This window comes from Aethalodelphis obliquidens, unplaced genomic scaffold, assembly GCF_003676395.1.
Source record: "Aethalodelphis obliquidens isolate GAN/ISIS:26980383/991018 unplaced genomic scaffold, ASM367639v1 scaffold8, whole genome shotgun sequence".
NCBI classification, from domain to species: Eukaryota; Metazoa; Chordata; class Mammalia; order Artiodactyla; family Delphinidae; genus Aethalodelphis; species Aethalodelphis obliquidens.
In genome coordinates, this window is record NW_020837952.1 from 55,390,728 (window position 1) to 55,414,241 (window position 23,514).

General features: G+C 57.2%; 1 protein-coding gene across 5 annotated transcripts in view; it reads right to left on the bottom strand.

The window, feature by feature from the left end:
• Positions 1-23,514, bottom strand: part of DNAL4 (dynein axonemal light chain 4) — a 29,368-nt gene that overhangs the window by 3,834 nt on the left and 2,020 nt on the right. Inside the window, exons 2-6 of one of the 5 annotated variants that reach the window (XM_027107682.1) lie at positions 17,712-17,919; positions 16,044-16,127; positions 14,718-14,816; positions 5,015-5,084; positions 2,698-2,813 (exon numbers count right to left, since the gene is read on the bottom strand). In XM_027107682.1, the coding sequence (XP_026963483.1) occupies positions 2,734-2,813; positions 5,015-5,084; positions 14,718-14,816; positions 16,044-16,127; positions 17,712-17,780 (402 nt within the window). In that variant the 5' untranslated portion in view covers positions 17,781-17,919 and the 3' untranslated portion in view covers positions 2,698-2,733. The other 4 variants (XM_027107683.1, XM_027107681.1, XM_027107685.1 and 1 more) reach the window with 4 other exon arrangements.

The window sequence follows — 23,514 nt, forward strand, 5'->3', positions numbered from 1 at the left end:
CTCAAATGCTCCTGTTTTCGCCTGCATCTCCCTGTCCTATCCCCTGCTTCTCAGTCACTCCATTCTCCTGTGTTTAATTCGCAGCAGTTTTGCTCTAGGGGCCGAGGAGGCTGAAGCTATTCACAATTCGGGCAATTTCTCCGCCTTCCTCTTCCGGCCTCTGTGTAGCAGCCAGCGCCCACCCCAGATCCCCTGTCTCACGCCCCAGCCCACCCCCACCCCTAACCAGCAGCCGCCCTCCCAGGACAGGCTCCTTGGATCCTGTACCACCTTCTGCCCCCCTGCCCCCCGGGACCCGTCAGCACAGGGCCACCTCCCGCTTCCCGCCCAACAGTCCCTCTGCCCGGCTGAGGCCTCTCGTGCTGTTGTCCTCTCCAGCGAACCCCAGTTCCAGAACTGGACTCTGGGTGATTTTTGCAGCTTCCCCTAGCTGTCCCCGCTCCCCTCCAGACACCATAAAGCTTCCAGAATGATCTTCCTTAAGCAGACGTTAAGCACCTGTGACTCCACTGGGAGGGACCCTCGGAGGCCTGAGCCTGGTTTCCTCCAGACGTGGCCCTCATGCCCTTTCCCTTTGCTAATCAAGCTCTGTATCCTTTTGCGAAAATACCCATGACTACGACTCGGCCAGGCCCTGTGAGTCCTCCTAGAGAATCATGGAACTGGGGTGTTCTGGGGCGCCCCAGCACACTGACCCTTCCTCAAATACTCCGTGAAGGGGGCTTCCCTGGTGGCGCAGTGGTTAAGAAGCCGCCTGCCAATGCAGGGGACACAGGTTCGAGCCCTGGTCCAGGAAGATCCCACATGCCGCGGAGCAACTAAGCCCTTGCACCACAACTACTGAGCCTGCGCTCTAGAGCCCGTGAGCCACAACTGCTGAGCCCACACGCCACAACTACTGAAGCCCGCGCGCCTAGAGCTCGTGCTCCGCAACAAGAGAAGCCACCGCAATGAGAAACCCGCGCCCCGCAACAAAGAGTAGCCCTTGCTTGCTGCAACCAGAGAAAGCCCGCTGAAGACCCAGTGCAACCAAAAATAAATAAATTAACTAATTAATCTAAAAACAATACATAAGAGCTATTTACTTAAAAAACCCAAACCCCCAGGGCTGCTCGCGCCGCCCCGCCTTTGCTCCTCCTGCTTCGTGAGCTGACCTCCCCGCTTGCCTAGCGGGCCGGTCTGCACCTGCAAGATCAGGACACAGGCCGCCTCCTCCGAGTTCCCCCCGCCCTCTGCCGTGGCATTGGTGACCCTGTGCTGTGGGCACAAGTGTGCCCGGGCCTGTGCTGGCTGATACGAGGATCCCTAAGCAGTTAGGAGGTGGTTATTCCTTTCTCAAAAGCTTCTTCACTTGACCAGGGGAGGTGAAGGAGGACCCCTTCTCTTCTCGAGCTCTTTGTCACTAACAAGCCTCTTGTGTGCGTTATAAATGAAAGACTGATTTTTGCACGTAGCTTTTTGGGGGGCCCTCTTGTCTGTGAAGTGCAGTGAGCCTGAGGTTCGGGCTGGTGACAGTTGGCAGGACACCTGACTTGATTCATGTCTTGGTAACAATACTCCTGGCTGGATAGGGGCTGGGGATGCCCTCTCCTACCACAGTCTGCAGCAGCTGGCAAAGACACCGGGCTGGCCAGCAGGGAAAGAACTCGAGAAGGACAGAAAAACAACCGGGGCTTTGGCTGTTAGAAGCCAAACCTCCTTAGTCCTTGGGGTTCCAGGGCCCATCCTGGGGTGGTCGCTGCTGTCCTGACCATCAGGAGGGAGGCCACATCACCAAGGGCCACAAGGCTCTCTGAATGGAGCTACCCTGGCCTCAGGCCCAGTGGCCCCCTGCCCTGGAGGGACTAGGAGGGGATTGACTGTCCCTGTAGCCCACTCAGCCATGGCCTCAAACAGGGTCGGGGTGGGGCGGGCGAGGCCACTGATGCAACTTCGCAATGAGCCAGGAAGCAGCTGTCAGTGCTTGTGTAGCAGGGGCCGTGGAGCCCTCGAAGCTGCCTCTCTGGGGACATAATGCTTCATGGGGTTATTGTGAGGGTTACATGAAATGATCTTTATTTCAAATGATTTTTTTAAAAAACTCATTTGAAATATTACGACTGAATGAATGAATCTGTGCTGCACATTTTAGGATAAAGAAGGGGTGGCGCTGTGTATCCTCTGGGTCTCCCCAGGCCTGAAACTCAGTGTCTGTATCTGAACCTCACCTGTGGTGGTTCGTGGATATCTTCAGAGCGACAGTGGGCCAAACAGCCCCGGGGCAGCCCTCCCCTGCTCCCTTGGCACTTGGAGAGACAGAGGAAAGTTTGTGGTCACCTCCAAACACACACCGAGACACACCCACAGAGACACATGAACACATAAAAACACATCGAGAGGGACTTCCCTGGTGGTCCAGCGGGTAAGACTCTGCACTCCCAATGCAGGGGGCCCGGGATCGATCCCTGGTCAGGGAACTGGGTCCCGCGTGCTGCGGTGAAGAGTTCGATGCTGCAGCTAAGACTCGGCGCAGCCAAATAAATAAATATTAAAAAAAACCCATAGAGACAACACAAGAGACACATACATCCGAGACACACAGACTGTTCAGAGACAGCGTGGGCAGGGGCAGGCCTCAGGGGGTGGCTCAGCGCGAGGAGGGCTCTCGATTCGCCTGTCTCCCCAGGCCGGGGACTCTGGAGAGGTGGGCCCACTCACCTGGGGACGTGAAGAAGGTTTTGCAGAGCTCTCTTGCTAGCGGTGACGTCTCAGATCTCCTGGATAATATTCACCCTTCGGCCCACGGCCACGGGGACCTCCAGAAATCCAGGATTCTGCCCCAGAAGAAAGGAAAGGGAAAGAAACACGCTTTTCTTTAGTGCCTGTTAATCAGGTGCTAGGCAACTTTCCTACCCCCTATTAGCTCACTGAAGTCTCTGAAAAGTGAGATGTAAGGTGACCATCACCTTTACCGGAAGCTGGGCTTGGAGAAATTAAGGGGCTTGTCCAAGGAAAGCATCAGGTGAATGATGAGGCCAGAGGGTCTGACACGCCATGGATGCCAGCCCCCAGGTGGTCCCCAGGCTCGGGGCCAAGCATCAGGGGAAGAATCTGTCCCTGGAGAGTCGGGGTGGGGGCAGGGAACCCCAGGGCCGGGATGAGCTTGAGGAGGTCTGCCGATCTGTCTGTGCTCCCAAGGCGCAGGCCCAGAGCTGCCAGGAACCTGGCCGGGGGAGGCGCACCAGCCAGGAGGAAAGCCGCCATTTCTGAATTGTGCTGCTCCACGTCAGAGAAGTAGAAGCTGGCAGGGGTCTCCTGGTCCTGGGTCAGCCTGACATTAGATGGAAAGGCCCCCTGCCCACTCCCTACCTGGCTCTCCACCCCAGAGCCCAGCGGTCAGAGGCCAGAGACCTGCTGTCCTGGTGGAGGGGGCATGTCAGCAACCTGCCCGCAGCGTCAGGGACAGAATCCGGCACCTGTGGGAGAGCTGTGTGACTGTGGGTGTGGCTTTGCCTCCCTGGGTCTTGGTTTCCTCATCTGTCAAAAGTGGAATAGTGTCATCTACCTTGAGAGACCGTGGTGAGGATGAAATGAGAACCAGCAGGGAGCCTCGCACTTACCTGCCGGCTCCCTGGCTTCCTTCCCAAACTGGTCTACAGGCAGGCCTTTCTGAAGGTGAGCCAGATGGTCCAGGAAAATGGGCCTGGGGTCTCTGCAGAACACTGCACTTGTAGTCTGCTCTGGATTCCCTTCTCTGCGAAGTTCCCATGGCTGTGTGACCCTGGGCAGGATACTAAACCTCTCTGTGCTTCAGTGTACTCACCCTGCATCACCAGGTAAATTACAGATGTGTGAGTGGCTGTGGAGGAATATCCCTGGGTTTGTTTTCTTTTCTTTTCTTTTCTTTTTTGGGAAGGAGTGTGGAGCATGGCAAGAGTCCCTCCTCAGGGTGACTGTAGGCTTGGGGTTGGGGGCCCTGCTTTGGATAGGACACTCCCAGACACAGAATGAAGTACCAAGGGTCTGCCTTCTTGCTTTCTGGGAGGGCTCCCTGGGGGCTGAGAGGGACTGGCCCAGCCTGTGTTTTTCTCTGGGGCCTGGGGTGACAGTATTTAACCCAGATGCTCTGGCCTGGGTTGGCCATTGGAGGGGGAGGGGCTCAGAACTGCCCCACTTTAAGCAAACTCACTGAGCAGAAAATCCAAAGGGGCCTGAAAGGCAAATTTTAGAGCACTCCCTCAGTCTATGAAAGGATCTTTATTTTATAAAGAGCTTCGCAGTCAAATTCTATTAACTTGACCCCTTCCTTGGGTGGGCGGGGGTAGCACCGAAATGATCTCCCAGAAGAGGCGGCCCAGCGTGGGGGGAGGTGCTCAGGCATTGGGATTTTGGGGGGTCCCGCTGGAAGCCCTTGGAACAACCCTCTGGGAAAAGGGGCAGCAGAGTGTGGAAGTGGGGGGGTGGGGGAGGAGGGATTGGTGACCTACCGAGGGAGTCACTGGGTCCCGGGTGTCTGCCCTGGGCCAGGGCCCGAGCACCGGTACCTCTGTTGTCATGGCAGCCCTGCGAGGTGGGGCTGTCGAGCAGGCAAAGTTACAGGAGGGACGTGGGGCTCGGAGTGTGAAGTGGAGGCACAGGGGCCTGGCTGGACCACAACTTCAGTAACAGTGGGGACCTGCCTGCTCTTAGGTGGCTGTCTCAGTACCCACACAGGCGCGGCACACAGCAGGTGCTCAGTGTTTGCCAGTGAAGAGCGGAAGGAAGTCAGGTCCGACTGATTCAAAGCCACCACGCCTTTTCCCACTTGGGCCCAATGAACCCGAGGAGGTGGCCTGTGGCCCCCTGGGCCTGGGAGGAGAGCAGGGTGTGGGCAGAGCCGGGCCGGCCCTCCCAGCGCCCTCCTGCGGTCCCGGCCGGGGCAGTCAGGGACGAGCCATGTTATGCCCACATGTGTCCACGAGAGGTCGCCCCGCACCGCCAGCAGCAGTGAGACCAGCCTCCCAGAGGACCCCTAGTGGTGGAGGAAGGAACTCACCTTGGAGGAAGCAGGATGCGGCCCGAGCAGAGTTGGAAAATTGTACCATGGAAGCGTTGGCCGGAGGGCACTGCAAAAGCGGTACAGAGGAGGAAATGAGCCCAGAGCGGGGTGGCTGGTCCTGGGGACCCAGAGCTAGTCCACGGCAGAGCCTAGAGCTCCCCTCCCAGGTCCTCATCTCCTGGATCTGAAGAGGGCCTGCTGCTGGGGCTGCTTTGTCTGGGTTTCCCTAGACTTGTGGACTGCAAGGTGGAGATGGGGTCGGGGAGGGCAGGGCTGGTGGATGGGGAGCATGGGGTGGGGCCACGGGGTTTACTTGGCTGTACCCAAGGCCACGACCCTCTTGGTAGCTCCTCTTCCAACAGGACGGGCCCAGCTGGTCATGCTGGGGGTACAACTCGGCCTTCTTGATGTGGGAGCATTACCAGGTGAGGTAGGTACCCCAGGGGGTCGGGCGGCTCTGTCAACTTGGCATGGCCCTCACTGACCCTGGAACCCCACACCCAAGGGGCAGGGCTGGCGCTGGATGCCCAGGCAGCTGGGCCCTGCTGAGAAGCAGTGAGGCCAGGCCATGCTGGGCCTTGCGGGCTGGGTGAGGAGCTGGGTTTTATCCTGGGGCAGTGGGGAATCTATTGGGTGGGGCTTAAACCAGGGAGCAGCGTGGTCCTTCTAGTCATGATGGGTGAGTGAGATGTCGGTAAGGGAGCTGGGTTAGGAGGCCGTGGTCTCCTGGGCCTACAGTATAACTCACAGCCCAGCTCACACTGACTAGCAGGGCAGGTGACTGGCCCACTGGCTGTCTCCTGTCAGCCCTCCGAGCTGGGAGAAGAGGCCGGGAGACCTTTTCTCCTGGCTCTCTGGCATCATGATCCTTCAAGAAGCCCTCCTTGGTTCGCTGCTGCTGGTTGGATGACAGGTGTATGCCTCACCCAGCTTCGGTTTCAGCTCTGTCCACTCCCACCCACAGCGACTTTAGCTGCAATGCCCTGACCCCTCCTCACCTCCCTGGGACCTGCAGGAACCCCTTCCAGGCCCAGCTCAAATGCTATTTCCTCTGAGACGCCCTCCTGGCCAGTCTGGGCAGCAAGGCCTCTCCCTGGCACCCGCATCCTGTGGGAGCTCAGCGCTCACCGTGTTAGCAGGGTTCTCAGCCATGGCCCGGGGTTAGAGCCACTGCTGAATGTAGGGACTGGCCCAGCATGCACAGCATCCAGTGAGAGGGATGTCGGAGAGAGGACAGAGGGAGTCTGGGACAGAGGGGCCCGGAGGCGAGGGAGAAACCAGCTGAGCCCCACCCTCGAGTCCCTGAATGTCCGTTCGGCACTCTCGCTGTTGGTCAGCGAACTTCTCCTTGGGTGACATGGAAGAGCTTGTCCTTCTCCCCCAGCGTGACATGGCTGTGTAGACGGGGTGGGCAGAGAGCTCACCCCGTTCGCCCTGGCCCTCCTGCAGGACTGTGGCCCCAGGCTCTGTTGGGCAGCCCCTCTCTCCACAGAGCCCTTGCCACCCTTGAAGTCCTGCGGCTCCTGAAGCCCCCACGGCTTTGGGCTAAGTGCCTCCAGGGGCTCCCGAACTGGGGGCAGGGGGGATCAGGCAAGGGATGCCCTGGCTGTGACAAGGCCACCTAAAGGGGCCCAAGAGGAGGGGGAAGCCAAGTGTAGCAGCAGGGCCACCGAGATGAGTCCCAGGATCTGGATCCGGTACCATGGCCGCTATGCAAACAGCTGGAAGGCCAGGCAGCTAGGTCGCCCAGGTAGCCTCAAAGGGGGTGCGGATACTGCGAGGATAGAGTGAGGTGGCATCTGCTGGAGCCAGCCACGGAGGGAGGGCCATCTCCTGCAGGGGTGCCCAGAGATGGAGTCCAGGGAGGGCCCAAGGCTCTGGGGATGCAGTGGAGGCGGGGCAAGGGAGGGAGCCCTAGCCAGGTAGGCTGGGGTGGGGTTAGGAGCACTGATAAGAGAAGGGGCCGCAGGTCAAGGGGCCAAGGGGAAGGCAGGGCTGGGCTCCGGGCTCCTCAATAACAGAATGCTTACCCTGCCCCACTCCTGGCCCTGGACAAACCTCCAAAGAAGCTGGTCCATCTCCAGGGTGGCACTGCCCCTCCCAGGTCCACAGGGGCTCTAAGCTGGGGGTGGGGGAAATGCAAGGACCACCCAGCCCAAGGAAGGATTGAGCGACCCCTCCCCATGCCTCCTCGAGGCCCTCCATCCAGCCCTGCGTTCCCAGCACTCAGTGGGTCCCTGCACACTGTTGCTTCCCCCAATTCAGCACCCTCTCCATCCCGGTGCAGGCCTCCCCCTGAACCCCCAGCCTGCCCGCTGTGTGGCAGCTAGACCCTGCCACGCGGATGCTGTCACCTCCTTCATTGCCCCCACTTCCATCCTTACTGCAGCGAATAAGGCCCACGAAGGCCTGGCCCCTGCCTGACTCTCCGGAGGCGTCTCTCAACTGTCGCCCCAACCTGCTCATCTCCCCCGCCCCCGCCCCACCAAATGGCCTTGTTTTCTGAAAATGTCACGCTCTGTCTTCAGGGCTTGTGTACACATCCCGAGTTCTGCCTCAATTCCTTCCCCTCGCACTGAACTCAGGTCCATTTCAGTTCAATGTCCCTCCTCTGTCTCAGCGCCCCTCCTGGGTGCACCCATGCCCACAATGGCACTTTGCACGTGGAGCTGTCCTGCCAGCTCCATGTCTGCGGAACTGCAAGCTCCTCCGGGTCGGCAAGCGTGTCCCACTGTCCCATGTCCCTGACCCCAGCAGAAGCAGCACAAAGAATGTGCTGAAAGGTTTTGCAAATGATAAGGGCATTCACTTAACATTTATTGAGCACCAGCTGTGTACAAAGCCCTGTGCTAAGCCCTGTAGGGGGTTATATAATGCAAAGCCCCTCGGCTCCAGGCTCCCGAAAAAGCTCCAGACTAGACAGTGTTCAAGGGAGAGTTTCTGCACCTGCCAGGGCCATCGGGGGCTTCCGCAGGGGACTCTGCCTGGAACACGCGTCTGCTGGACACCCACCAGCTTATCTCTGCTCGGGCTGCACAGCGTTCTCCAGGAAGCCTCTTTAGAGCTCGTCTGCCCTAGACTGTGTCCCCAACGGCAAGGGACCACAGTGGGTGCCTATTTCCTCTGCACAGGGCCTGGCACCTCCGGAGCTCATTAAATCATTGCTGAGTGATGGCTGGGAAGAGCACCAGGACAGCAGGCAGAAGGCGGTCGTCACAGGCCAACTGGGGGTGCAGGGTCTGCGTTGAAGGCTCCCCTGCCAATGACGACGCTCTGGCAGAGGCTTTAATGGCAGTGGCTCACCCCTGACCCCCTTTCAACTGCTGCTCCATAGGCCTGACCCTCCCAGTGACCTCTGGGATAGGAGGACAAGGACTTCACCCCACTTTACCCATGAAGAGAATGGGGCTCAGGGAAAGGGACTCACTCAAGGCTACACAGCCAGCAAGCGGTGGAGCTGGTGTTGGAACTCGGGTCTGAGCACAACCTCTTGCTCTTAGCAAGCCTTCTAGCCTTGGGAACCCACGCACGCTGCTTCTGAGTCTTCAGTTTCCTTATGAACCAGATCAAAGGGGAGTGACTTTCTGAGTCCCAAATAAACCCGAGGCCTCCTGTGAGGGGCCAGGAAATTTGGCCGAGGGCATCAGAAGTCAAGGGACGCCCCTGACCCAGCTGTCACTCATGTGACTGCCTCGTGTGCCCTGGTGCTCTGAGCTTCCCGGAGAAGACTTTTCCTCTCATTTATCACCCATCCACCCATCCATCCATCCATCCATCCCTCCCTCCCTCCCTCCAACCATCTTTATTCACTTGCTCGCTAGTCACAATGCATCTTTGATACGTATCAGGCCCCGTGATAGAGAGATAAGCCATAGTCTCCACCATCAAGTCAATAAAACGTAGCAAGTGTAGATACCAGGACAGAAGATGAGGCACCGTGGGGACACCGTGGGGACAAAGTGACCCTCTAGATGGAGTGCCCAGGGACCACAGGGGGGGAAGAGTCCTAGAGGAGCTGACACCACTCTTACCACGTCTCTGAGGCTATTGGTATGTGGAGGAGAAACCTCTGCCCCAGGCCAGCCCCCGCTCCGGGCACATCCCAAGTTCTCTAGGAAGCCATTTCCCTACTGTTAGGGCAGGGGCTCCTCAGGGAGTTTCCCCGGCCATTCTGAGGCTGGAAGGACAGACACAGACGGAAGGTCTGGTCCCCGCTGTTTGGGTTCCTTGGCCACTGGATGTGTGTGTGTGTGGTCACCCTGCCCCTCACGCTCTGACCCTGCAGGGCACCGGTGCCGACAGGGCCTTGGAGGTAATTACCTACCTGCCCTGCTGAGCCCCACCTTCCACACTCCCAAGTCTCCCAGTAGAAGTGGGGGCCCGAGGGCAGCAGATGGCTCCCCAGACTGGCCCTGACGCCAATCCCCAATCGGCACTTCTAACCTTAAAGCAATTCCACCTCCATGGCCACCATCTCCTTGGCGCCCCACAGTAACCCTGGGAAGGAGGCAGGGCAGAAGCTGGGAACCCTGTTTTGCAGGTGAGAAAACTGAGATCTGAGAAGCACAGTGGCTGTCCCAGCTGGCGGGCAGACGCCTGGAGAGGTTTAAGGGCTGGGCTGGGGTGTCCTGTAGGCCTACGGTGGATCTTGGCTGTGAGACCCCGAGCCTGACCTCTCTGGGATGCCTCATCTGTAAAAGGGGGATGCTGGGAGTATCTCCTCACAGGGGGGATGCACGACTTAAATGAGATCGAGTTTGGAGAATGCTTAGTGCAGGGCCTGGCACGCCTGGGGCACCCGACAGTCTGGCAATATTATGAATACAGATCCAGGTCTGCTGCCTCCGCAGCTTGCCCTCTTTCTACCCCACCCGCCCTCTCCCGCCCCATCTTTCTAAGGATTGAAGACAGCAGCTGGCAGTGGGAGGTGGTTGCTTTAAATATGAGATGAGGAGAACAAAAGGAAAATAGAACAGGGTGGTGGCTCATGGCTAAAATTGAACAATTCCCCTCCCAGACTCGGGGGAGGGGCCTGCAGGACACCCTCCGGTTTCTGCTCCCTGTTCCCGAAAGGAGCTAAGCCTTGCTTCACAAGCTCCGTCGGTCCTGCTGCGGGGAGGGGGAGGCGCTGGCCGGGGAGCCCACAAGCCAGGGGACACCCCTGCCTGCCCGTAGGCTCTGTTCTCCGGAGGAGCAGCAAGTAGGCTAGGCGGGATCCTGGAGCTTCTCTGCATCGCTTCCAAGAACATTAAATATTCACCAGAAGATCTCTCCACAGGCCCCCCGCGAGCTTCAAGGGCAGCCTGTCCCCTTGGCAGCGTGCGCGCCGCCTTGGATGCCACGGGCCCCATTACCAAGCCCTTGCTCTTCACCTTCTCCCACCGACTGCCTCGGTGCCCCTGGCCCCCTCCCACCCCCACCCCCGCGGGCCCCGGTGCGGTGACCAGCGTTTCATTCTCCCTGGCCGGTGCGCACTGCTCTCCCAGGCAGAGGGCTGGGGCCTGTGACTCGGCCTCCTGACGTGTCCAGAGAAGGCTGCGATCTCCCCTACGCCTACTCTGGCTGGGCCCGGCAGAGGGGACTGAGGTGTCGGTGGGCGAGTCACCGCTGCCCACGCACAGACGGCACCGGAGGGGCCGGGGCTGGCGGTGGCTGCAGGGCTGTGGTCGCTGCCACCATTAAGTGAATGCCGGGGGCTGCGGCAGGCCGAGCAGAGGGCAGGTGGAGGCCTGCCGCCGGCGGAAGGAAGCAGCTGGGAGCCCGATGGACGGAGGTGTGGACTGGCCGTGGGGACCCCAGCTGTCCACTGGGCGGGAGGTAAACAGCAGGCCTGTGGACACAGCTTGTGCCCTGACAAGCAGGGCCGCTGAGGCCGGCAGGCCAGGGTCTAGGTCCCGGCTGAAGTCACTTCCTAACTGGACCTGGGCGAGATACCTCGCCCGCCCAGCCTCAGTTTCTTCATTTGTAAATGGGGACGGTGATCTCCACCTCGGAGGTCTGTTGAGGATACAGGACATCGCGGTCGTAAGGGAGGGAGCCCAGTGCCTGCCAAGTGGGGGACACTCAACAGCTGGAAGCTTCCTTGTCCTCAACCCCAGAAACCCCTCACCGGGCTTCCCTGGTGACGCAGTGGTCGCGAGTCCCTCTGCCGATGCAGGGGACATGGGTTCGTGCCCTGGTCCGGGAAGATCCCACATGACGCGGAGCGCCTGGGCCCGTGAGCCGTGGCCGCTGAGCCTGCGCGTCCGGAGCCTGTGCTCCGCAACGGGAGAGGCCACAGCAGTGAGAGGCCCACGTATCGCAAAAAAAAAAAACCCTCGTCTTCATCCCGTTCCTCCTCCCTCCGCCCTCTTGGGAGCTGCACCCCCAAATCCTCCACTGCCCTCCACATCCATCTCACCAGCTTCCTCAGGCCCCCGTTGTTCTGCACATGCCCCTGCCCCCTCACCCGAGGGTGCCTTCCCCAGGCGTTCCCCCGTCTCATCCCTCCCCTGGAAATGCCACGGCCTAGTTCAATGCCACCTCCTCTGTGACACCTCCCCCAGTGCTCTGGGCAGTGAGAGCTTCTCCTTTCCCCGAACCCCGCATTCCCCTGAACCCCACCCTCCCTCCCCACTAGCAGATTACTTAAAGGCATCCTGCTTTTCTGCTCCTGGGTCTGCCTCCCTCAATGGACTGCCAGCCACTGCCAAGGCCAGTGTGTTCCGACGCATTCCGCATCGTCACGACCCTCTCCTGTTGCAGCCCCTGTCAGCAAATGCTTGTTGAATCACTGGCCACGAGCAGGGAGGGGCCTGGGAGGAAGGTCAGGGTGACCACGGCTGGCACAGGTCTCAGGGAGCAGAGGGAAGGAAAGCCACTGAGGTCAAGAGAAGCAGTGTCTGGGAAACAGCGGCGACGGCCCCGGGTTACCCGGCCCAATCTCGACAGTGGGTGCACGGCCCTCTGCGAGGACGGGCCCGCCGCAGCAGACAGAAGGGGCACCACTGTACTGAGTGCCTGCTGGGGCCGGCACTCAGTACAGTGCCGGCTTGTAAAATCTTGCTGAATTTCCACCCCGTCCTGGGGGAGCTGGGTGTCAGCACCCCATCTCCAGCCGGGAAGAGAGCAGCACGCCCAAGCACACACAGTGTGCACCACAGGGCCAGGTGCAGGCCTGAGACTCCCAGCAACCTCAGGAGCTGGTTCCTTTTATCCCCATTTTATAGACAAAGTCACTGAGGCACAGAGAGGTTAGCAAGAGCAGGGCTGGGCCGGAGCCGGGTCTGTGGACCTCAGAGCCCACATTCCCCACTGCCACCCCGCCGCCTGGGATGCGGGCTGAGCCTGTCTTACTTTTTGGCACCCACGTGTGGCAGATTAAAGGAGAGAACAGCCGCAAAGCCGGCAGTTACTAAACCACAGCTATTCCAGGCCTCGGCACCCCCTCTCCTTGTACTCCCATCTGCACACCTCACCAATCTCCCGGCAGCACCCAGCGCGGCACAGGGCTCGGGCCAGCGCAGGTCTGAGGTCAAGGAGCTGCCCCCCGCGCCCCCCAAGTCCCAGAGGGCCAGGACCCGCTCCACAGTTAGATCCAGGTGGTCAGCCTTGGGGCAGTGACCCTGACTTCTCCTTTTCTTCCCCATCGCACTGAGCTCGGGACCCCACCACACACAGCAGCAACCCAGCAAGCACTTGTGAGGCTCTCGGGTGGGCCAACGATGCTCTCCTCCCAGCTCAGCCGCTCGGGTCTCTGGGCAGAGCTTAGCTGACTGACAGGATGCCGTCCAGCAGAGCTGCTGACAGATCCCATTACAACTGGACTCTCAGCCTCAGGAGGCTGTGACCGGGCCAGGGGCCAGGACTGCCAGGTCTGAATGTCCTAGGTGGGCCATCACAGGAGGCCCCGTGAGTGCAGGGACAGTGGGCTGGGGAGAACAGGCTGCCCCAGCTCTGCCCAGACCCGGCATTTTGGGGTGTGAGACTCAGATTCCGGAGCCAGCCCCTGAGCTGAAGGGGCTTCTCAGGCCTGCAGGGCAGCCCCTCCTCCTCAAGCCATTTCCGCCTCTGTGCGTTCATCCCCACCGTTCCTTGGCCTGGAGCATCTCCTCCCTGGGGAAAATCCCACTCTCCCTTCAAGAACTGGCTTTCAGGGCTCCCCCCCCCGCCGGAGGCTCCCCCTCACTCTCTGGGCTGGGCATGGAACCTCCTTCCACCCAACCACGTCCTGTCCTCTCTTATTACACCACTTTTCACATCCCGCTGAAACAATCGGGTTCAAGTGTTCTGCGATAGACTGTGAGCTCACTGAGGGCAGGGTCTGTGGTTTCTCCATCTTTGCATCCCCACTCCCGGGGCCTGGCACTCAGTGCTGCTGAATAAACATCTTTGAACTGAACTACATTATGTGAGACCGAAAACGTCTTTATAGTGGCTCAGTCTGGCCACCAAGGGTGTCTCAGTCAGCGTCCACGGGGCCCCATCCAACTGCGCTCAGTCCGCACCCGTGACGGAACGGGGAGGGGGCAGGGCCCAGGCGCGCGGGGCCATGCCTGAGCACAGGGTTTCCGGCAGCCTTGCGGTCCGGCCAGAAGCTTCCCCGAGTTCCTGGGACCCAGCACAGCCTGAGGATACTGGGCCTGCCTTCACTCCAACCTCGAGAGACTGTAGATCAAGATCAGTTTTTGGTTATTTTAATTGTAAAAACCAAGACATTCATATAAATTAGACCGCTGTGTAAAATAGGATTCGCCCTTCTACTAAAACCCTTCTCCCCACACTCAAAAAGAATATAGAAAAGCCAGCAGAGATAAGAAGTACAAATCAGCATGCGGTCCCTGATGAGAAGTGGCAGGCCAGGTTTCCCTGCTGAAACGGGCCTCACGGCGAGGGCACTCCTGGCCCAGGCGTCTCACCGGAGGTCAGTGACACTTCGAGAAACTGCGCAGTCGCAGCTCCCACACCCTCAGCCACTGGTTACCAACTGCATGGGTGAGGCGGGGTAACAGGTTCACGCAGCCTGGAGGCTGGGGAGCGGGGAGGGGACGGAGGGCGACAGGCTGCTTGGTCCTCACGTCAAAGCCCGGGGCTGTGGAGCTGTCGGCCCAACGAGATGCAGTGCCTTGTTCAGCCCGGGGTCAGGCTGGGAAAGGGGCTTCTGGGGTGGGGTGGGGGTCACCACTTCTCCGGAGGACAAGGAGAGACGCCAGCGACCCATGAGGACAGACTCCCTCTCGAGGCCGTCTGCATACGGCCCGTAAAGACGAGGACAGCGGACACCTGCCTGCAGTGCTGCGGGTGGGAGCGAGGGGCTCCCGGGCTGTGAGGGGTGAGCAGCCAGCCGGAGAGGCGGGGCTCGCATGTCCCTGTGAGAGCAATTCCACCTCCCCCGCTCCTTCTACCCTGTCGCATCTCCCCACCCCTCCCCTGCCGCCCCCTCACGCCCTGGGACTCAGCGTGAGATGGCTGCGAGCCCGGGGCAGAGATGTCAACGAATTCACACACTGGGCGCGGCTCAGGAAACGGTACCCAGGACAACAGAAGAGAGCCCGCTTTCCTTTGGAAAGTCAGGAGCTGCCTGGGGCTGCTCCCCATCCCAGAGGAACAGCAGGAAAAGGCCTGCGGGGGACGGGGGCAGGGGTGGGGGACAGTGTCAGGAGCACTTCCAGACACACACAGCCAGGGTCCCCCCGAAGTACAGGTACAGGAGGTTCTTCACCTCATGTGTGATCTCAAAGCCGAAGCCTTCGCCGATCACCACGTGCCAGGAGGAGCCGAACTTCTTGTCCATCGTCTCTTTGATCATCTTGGCGGCGCTCTGGAACCAAGAGGATGCTCATCAGAGAGGGAGGTTTCGGGGAGAGAGTGGGCATGAGTCAGCGCCTCTCCGGAAAGCACAAGTCTTGGCAAGAAGAAAGGCCTGTTGCCTGATATCGCTGTTCTGCTTACGGAACCTTCGGACAGGGTTTCCGCACGGGGACCCTCCTGCCAGGGGCTGTCGTTACACAGGGACAGGAAACCAGACACTACCTCATCAGTCAGAAGACACTGGTGAGGCGGTAGAGCGGGCCTCGGGCCTGACACAGGGCCCCGGGCTGGAGCTCTGGCTCTGCCCTTAGTGCCCGCGTCCAGTGCCAGGGCCACAAGGCTGTTCTCAGCACTCAGTGAACAAGCGCCCGGAGAGCACGCCGCAGACTGCACGGATTACCATCGTCACCACGAGGTGTCAGGCTTCCCCTCAGGGAACAGAAAGGCTTTTCCCCGACGGGCCTGGTGGGCTCTGGGACAGAAGCTGGCCTGGCTCCCTCCTTCCCGCACTCACTCTTTCGAGAAGAGGTCTGGGGGTGGGGCGGAGGCCCGGCCTTTGCCGGGTGAGCCCCGTGCTTAGGCACCTGCTGAGCACTGGCAGCACCCTCACCCCTGGCCATAGACTAGGCCACTGGGTGATAAGAAATGGCCTGTGCAAGGTTCAAGAGCTAGGACGGGCTGGAGATGGGATGTGCACGTGGGCCTCCCTGGCCCAAAGCCTGGGTTCTCACTAGCCAGGGTCGGCCTCATCACTCAAGCTGCCATGACACCGACTTCTTTCTTGCTCACCACCAGATTGATGAGTGACATCCCTGTGTCGACGCTGATTTGTCGTTATCGCCAGCAGCTAGAACGGTCCTGGCACAGGGACGTGTCTAACATCTTTCTTGCATGGATGAATGGATACATGAATGAGCACCTGGGTGGGCCTCTGTTCTCCGCAGGGACGGAGCCAAGGGGAAAGGTGCCCTATTCAGCAGCCCGCCTGAGACGGGGAACGCGGGCAGGGGCGTCACGGAAAGCCCTCTGGCTCTTCTCCCTCTAGGGCTGGTCGTGAGCATCGGATCAGTACCGGAGACAGCACCGGTCTCTCCCCTCACCGGCCTTCCCCACGGTGCGAATGCTTCCAAGGAAGGCTCTAGCCTGGTCCCAGCAGGACTCTCTGGGGCTCGCTGTGGGGACTGGGGCCACAGGGGTCACCAAAGACACGAGGGGCCACCTGCACTGATGGCAATACCTCGTTGTTGTTGGAGAATTTCTCACAGGCCGTGACACACAGCTCCATGGTCTCCACTCGCATCTCCTCTGGCATGTCCGAGTGCTGGAGACAAGGCAGGGGACAAACAGAGAGAGCCTCAGCCTGTGACCTGCCTCCTGGGCTGGCCTCCGTCCCAAGCGTAAGGCACGGACACCGGGGAGCTGCCCCGGCACAGCCCCGGGCACAGCCCAGAGAGATGACCCATCTCCTGACGGAATCACGCTAAGCCTCGCGGGCTCTTAGGCCCCGGGCCCCTGTGCGACCAGCGTGTTACAGCGACAGGCATGGGCTGAAGGCTGGCCCAGGCGGGAGCCTGCCGGCCACGGGAACGGTTTACCAGTAGCCTCAGAGCACAGCTGACGCGCCCAGAAGCCTGAAGAGACGGTGCGGCCCCTCTGGGCGCTCCTTCTCGGGCCGCTTTGCTGATGTGTCTCCTCTTCTGGGCTTCGTCTCCACCCAGCTACCTGCTCTCTAGGGACCCCCCCCGCTCCACGGATTCATGCATCTTCTATGCGGGGAGGGCTCCCACATGTTCATCCTTGGCTTTAACTTCTTTTTTGGGCTCCGGATTCCTATGTCCAACTGCCTACTTGACAACCTCAGATGTCTGAAAGGTAACTCTTGATTTTTCCCACAAACCTATTCCTCCGTCTTCCCTCTCTTGGTAATCAACACAGTTTTCTCTCCCAGGCTCAGGACGAAATAAACCCTAGCAGCCACCCTTGGCCTGCTCTCCCCCGTACCCAGCATGCAATGCGCCAGTGAATTCTCTTGCTCTACCTTCAAGATCTGTCCAGAATCCTACCATGTCTTGCCACCTCTATCTACTCTGTGACCTGGACCCGGCCACCCACATCTCTCTGGGCCTCTGCAATAGCACCCTGACCGGTCTCCCCACTTCCACCCTGATTCCCTAAAATCCATTCTCCTTCCAACAGCTAGAGTGATCTTTTAGAAATACTAAACGTAAAACGGATCACAGCACTCCCACTCCTCTGCTTAAAGCTCTTTACTGTTCCCTTTTGAACTCAGGATAGAATCCACGTTTCTCACCGTGGCCCCCAGGTCTCTGGGGCCTGGCCCTGCTGTCACGCTGACACTCACGTCCTGCCACCCCCTCAGCACCTGTTCCAGCCACACTGGCCTTCTTGCTGTTCCTCCCAAACGCTGGGCTTACTCAGGCTTTCTGTGCCTGCTGCCTCCCCTGCTTGGGGAGTGTTCTCCCCCAGACTTTCACAAGGCTTGCTCCCCAATTTTATTCAGGTCTCTGATCAGAGAAACCTTTCTAGAAGACATCCTCTATTCTCCAGCTCCTTATACCTGCTTTATTCTTCTTCATAGCACTCATTACCTGAAATTATGTTCTTTAAACCTTTCTTTCATGTGGGCCAGGCCTTTGTCTTGTTCACTCCTACATCCATAGTGCCTAGAACAGTGCCCGATAGCAGGTGGCCTAAATAAATAATTGTCGAGTGAATGAATGAATGAAAGGATGAATCACTGTTGACCCCTCGGTCTCTAGATCTGGCCAACAGAGCCCTTCTTAACTTCCTCCCACTGCTGTTCTGCAGGGGACAAGCTCCCCCTGCCTCTCTCTAAGGCTCTGTGGGGCCTGCTGGCTACCTGGCTCCCTCCTCCAGGGCTTACCCTGACCAGAGGAAAGGTCTGCAGTCGTTTATAATCAGCCTCATCTTTCTTCCCTTCTGTTTCTCCCATGATCCTTCCTCTGTGACCAGGAGGAGAGAGTGGGGCTTTCAGGAGGTGCTGGGACTGGTAATTAAGACACACCCAGGAGATTCAGGAAGCAGGCCCAGCCAGCTTGGTGGGAGCAGAAAATGTCTTTCCCCAAGGGGTGCTGCAGAAAACAGGAAAAACCAGGAGAAACGAGTTGGCTTCAAAACCACACATCACAAATTAGAAATGTCTCAGTAACAATCTGACACCTCCCCATCTCAACTCCTCTGCATCCTTTCCAAATGGCCAGCAAGTCTGCAGACGGGAGGATGAGTCAACACGAGATGCTGGGACCCAGCTAAGAACACGTCGGTACGAGGCTGCAAGCCCACACTGTCATTACCAAGACAAATACTGACTGCGGGCCAGGCTGAGGGTGGAGCCTTGAGCTCGCAATTAAGGAACGTAGCTTCTCTGCATGCCCACTATGTACGCAGTCCTTGCTCCCCAGCAGAGGAGTTAGGAAGTGAGATGTCAGGTCACGTTCAACAGCCCTGGGTTTATGGGCAAACAAGTGCCTCCTTCCGCAGGTCCCTGCTCTGTGGGAGGAAGGGGACCAGCAATGCTCTGTGCCCTCCCTGGCACACCTGGCAGCCCAGCTCTTCTCATCCACTCCCTCAGGCCACCCGTCTGGCCGGCCCAGGAGTTGGGAGGCTGAGGCATTAGTACCGGTGCTACCGCACACTAGCTACATGGCCTGGACCTCAGATTCCTCATCAGTAACATGAAGGTAGTCCAATCTATCTCATGGGGCTGTTATGAGAATCAAATGAGACAATGTACGCCAGGCACATGGTAGGCATTCAGTAAATTGTGCTTCCCTCCCTCTGGCTCCTGGGGGGAGCATACAAGGATATGACTGAAAAGTTATAAAGCTAATACACATGTATAGATTTTTTTTTTTTTTTCTTTCCAAATCTAGTTATGGAAAAACAGATGGGGCTTTTTCTAAAGAGATGGGCCTGGATCCTAAAAGACTGGAAGCAGTGCTGCAAATTCTGGTGTTTCTCTTTATCCTATAATTCAAAGAACTTTTAATCTCAGAAGTACTACTAACACAAATAAATACACACTGCCATGTCGTTAAGCCCTTTGTGACCATCCTTATTGGCCAAATACAGCCAAATAATGTTATTCCAGCACTTCTCACATTTCCAAATACATCTGCTTTCAGTGCACGACCACCGAACCCTGAAGATGCCTAGCGTAGTAACTAACGGGCAACTAACGGGCAGGTAACGACGAGCGATGTCTCTTGGCTTTCCTTTGGGCCAGACACTGTTCTAAGTGCTCCACGTGTGTTTACTCAGCCCCATGCCACCAACGACCCCACCAGTTAGGGCCTGCATGAATGGAGGGTCGCTCAGCTACTGAGCGGCAAAGCTGGGATTTGATCTGGGCACGGTCACCCTAACCCCTCCTCACAAGGCCTCTGCATGGCAACGACACACAGCGGGCGCCCGCACGCCTGACCTCTAGGGCGTGACCACTAGCACGGCTCCTGTGAGCCCAGCGGTGAGAGGAAGGTTTGATCTTCCCTTTCGGTGTCTGCTGTTCCGATGCTAACTTGACCCTTGTTTGGCCAAGCCTTGAGCTTTCTGTGCACTTTTTCTGGGCTGTGCTCTCGAGCTTATCCCACTCTCTGATGCTGCAGAAGTCCTCAGCGCCACTCCATGTGCTCGGCTCCCTCGAGCGAGGCTGGAAGCCTGGCACCGACCCCACGCCCCACAGCATGGGTATGTTCTGATTTCCCAGCGGACAGACAGCCCCTGTTACCTCATCGTTCTGGGCATTTGTACCATTCAGATATTAGCAGTTTCTGTTTGTCTCTATATATAAGCCTGCAAATTACCAAGTACAATCTCATTGTGCTCTCTGCTGAAGTGTCTTACTTCACAAAAGCCAGTGAATCATTTCGTCCTTTCTCGTTAATGTTAGGGTCCCATTGCGCCCTGTCCCCCTAGCTGTCTTCGGTAAAGGCCACTTTATTGCCTCCTCTTCCACATCACCAAGGGGTGACAGAAGGTGCGGGGCCACACTGATGATAAAAGAATAAGGGCTTTAAGCTTCCATTGCCTCCTGAGGTTTTCAAGCGGGAACAACTTACAATGCTGAAGCAGCTGCTTAGGGCCCTTCCACCTGAATATTTCAACTCAATCCAATTCATCCTCTGGGCTAAAAAGCGCTAGTGTGGAGGGGAGCTCGGTGGCAACTGTGCATACGTGTGCCCTCGGGGAGGTCAGGGTCTGTGACCGCTGCTTGGACTCTGCTTCAACACATAGAATCCTGATGAAACAAGACTTCAGAGGTATTACCAAAGCCCCTTCTTCAGGAACAAAGTGGAAAAGCCACTGGGACAGTTTTTTTTTTAGAGGGGACATCACCTTGTAGAGAAGAGAAAGTACAGGATCACGAGGCAGAATATTAAGGCTGGAATACTAGCTCTGTAACTGAAATCAATTCTGCCCTCTTCCTTGCTCTGCAGCCTTGGGCAAGTAATTTAACCTCCTGAGTCTTGGTTTCCTCCGTGAAATGGGATAATCCCACCTTCTCATTCTCAGAGAGCTGTCGAGAGCACCAAGTAGATGCACGTGAGCGTTCTGAAATCGCGGAGCTCCCCGCGCTCAGCATCACGCTGCCCCTACAGCCACCATGTTAGCAGCCAGCACTTCGTCAATCTCATTCAACCGCATTTATTCAGGACCACGACTGCAAATACTTTTCCTACCCACTGCACGTACTCCTGGGGATCCAAAAGGAATGAGACTCACAGAATGAAAAGGAACAGTTATAGATTATGTGTTTCCAAATCCAGAGAGGTAGGAGAATTTTTTATGATGCTGTATCATTATAGTACAGCTACAGTCATTCAGCCACGATTTTAAAACCCTGCCGATAGAATGCTACCGAAAATAGCAGAACTAGAGGTTTTAATAACCTTATAAATCTTCCATGCAAATGAGTGTGTGCCTGACAGGATCAGGCCAGGAAGAAGTTGCGTCAGGTCTAAAAGAGAGCCCTTTAATAATGGAAGCGTGCCCCTGGCCAGGGCACTTGAATCTCCTGGGTACCAGAGCTTGACCGTCCCGGGGCCTGTCCTGGCGCACAGAGCCAGTGGCAGCCTTGCTCCCTCTCTGCCCTTTAGTCCCCTCCTTACCCAAGGGCCCCTCTGGAGCTTTACGCAGCCTCGCCCATGTCTGCTGCGAGGCTTCTCCTAGGCAACAGGAGGCAGAGGCAGGGCTCTCCATCTTATCCTCCTGTCAAAGCCTGTGCCCCTTGTTCTTCTGTGGCAATGACCTCAGTCACTATTTATTATTTTGCTTTTGAAGTGTTTGGGAGGAATCCTTAAGAGGGTTAGGGGATGTGGGGAGGAGGAAGGAAAAATGAATGAATTCTGGGAAATAAGGTCAAAAGTGTCAGCCAGTACCCTGACCCCCCACCCCAAGCCACTCAGCGCCTGGAACACGCTTGGCTCGTGGACCACGGCTCGCCACCCCTTTACCACCTTCCAGCATCCGAGAGGTGGGAGGACACGCTTGGCGCACGGCATCGTGCTCCACAGGCAGGTCTGACTTCACACCTCGGTCTGTCTCGGGTAAGTGTTTACATCTCTAGGCCTTGGTTTTCTCATCTGGAAACTGGGCCTAAGAATAGACTCTGCCTCACAGTAAATGTCAGCTCTTGCTACTGGTGTGGAAGGAAGGGGAAGTGCAATGCCCTTGTTCATATCCCAGCCAACTAAACAGCTAAATGCTAGGCCAAACAAACCAACACTCACCGAGTCCCCCCCGGTGCTGTTAGTACTGAAGGAGGAAGGACTCACAAGGAAATCTGGTAAACACAGTTGGGCCGGGGGCTGTAGAGTGGTGACACTGCGCTTTCACACTTACTGCCTCATTTCAGCCCGTAACAACCTGTGAGGGCAGCACCCGCTCCCAGTTCTCAGACAAGACACTGGGGCTCAGAGAGGTTTGCAGGCTGGCCTGTGGGCACACAGCCAGCAATGACAGAGCCAGGAGCGGAGCCCATGTCTCTTCTTCTGACGCTACCTTCTGTGCTTGCTTTCTTGTCACAAGCAAGTAGGAAACAAGACAGTAACACAAACAATGTCAATCCTCGGCAGCCACTGGTCCAGCCCCCTGTCCAGGCAGGCCTCCGACTTCCAGCCGTATCGGGGCTACACACACACTCGGCACCTTGGTTATCCTCCTGCCTTTCCCTGACACGTCCGCCCTCTGCCTTCTGGCAAACAAAGGGCAAAGCTCGTAAGGTGAGGAGAAAGGAACCTAAGGACTTGAGAGCGTTCGTCTAAGATGTCAGTGGTGACGTCAGGAAACAACACCGAAGATGTGGATTCCACAATCAGTTTAAAATGCACCTGGGACTTCCCTGGTGGCGCACTGGTTAAGAATCTGCCTGCCAGTGCAGGGGACACGGGTTGGATCCCTGGTCCGAGAAGACCCCACATGCCGAGGAGCAACTAAGCCTGCGCGCCACAACTACTGAAGCCCGTGCACCACAACTACTGAAGCCCGCGCGCCTAGAGCCCGTGCTCCGCAACAAGAGAAGCCACCGCAATGAGAAGCCCGTGCACCGCCAGAAAGAGTAGCCCCCGCTTGCCACAACTAGAGAAAGCCCGCACACAGCAACAAAGACCCAACGCAGCCAAAAATAAATAAATAAATAAATGAATAAATTTATTTTAAAAAATGCATCATCTACTATAAAAGAAAGTTTTAAGAGTAAGAAAGAGACGATCGCAGGATAAAGAACAGTCCTGCTCAAGAAAAGAGTTACCCTTCATGCACACCAAGCCTTTTTTTTTTCACATCACCCTTCTTTTTTCTCATTTCACTGAGGTCCAGTGAAAACTTCTGATGTGTCTTAAACCAGGGGGAGGGAAGGAAAGAAAGAGGGAGAGAGGAAGAGAGAAAGATGAGGAGGTAGAGATCAAGACATTTTCTTTATGTATAAGATGGTGCAGTAAACAACACTGACTCGTGTGGTACACCCTAACGGACATACCCAAATCCAAACATTTTTGTCAGGATACAAAGTACAACAAAAAGCCATAACTATCACAGACATCAGCTCCACAGGAGAACAGATGCTTACTACAGACAGCAGATTCCACAGTCTCCCACCCCCCACTTTCCCACCTACCCCCTCCTTTCCCACTCAAGAGAACAGATTTGAACGTAAGGGACTGAGAATGACGTTATCACAGAAATGAGTTGGAGTTAGCCCTGATTTACTTTTTTTAAAAAATCAGTCACAATCGCTAACTATTGGTGACATCTCACAACCAGTCACGACTCAGCAGTGCTTCGTGAGTCCAGACAATCACCTGGGGCTGAACGACTTGCTCTGTTCTCCTGAACACCGAGAGCACCAAGTCCAATGTCTGACACATGGCAGAAGCCCAACAAATATCTAAACTGTAATTAAATTATATTTCATTTGCCCCCTGGGAAGGGAGAGGACCTATCAAATCCATTCAATAACACTTATTAAGCACTGACCCTGAACAAGACAACAGGACGGGTGTTCATTTACTCCTCCTAAGAACTCTGTCAGATGGGCACTATTATCCCTACTTCTCTGATGAACACTCAGGCTGAGAAAAGCAAAGTGACTTTCCACCCGGCTAATAAACGGAGGAGCTAGGATTCAATCAGCTATATATGACTTCAGGATTAAGCTTTTCCAACTACTC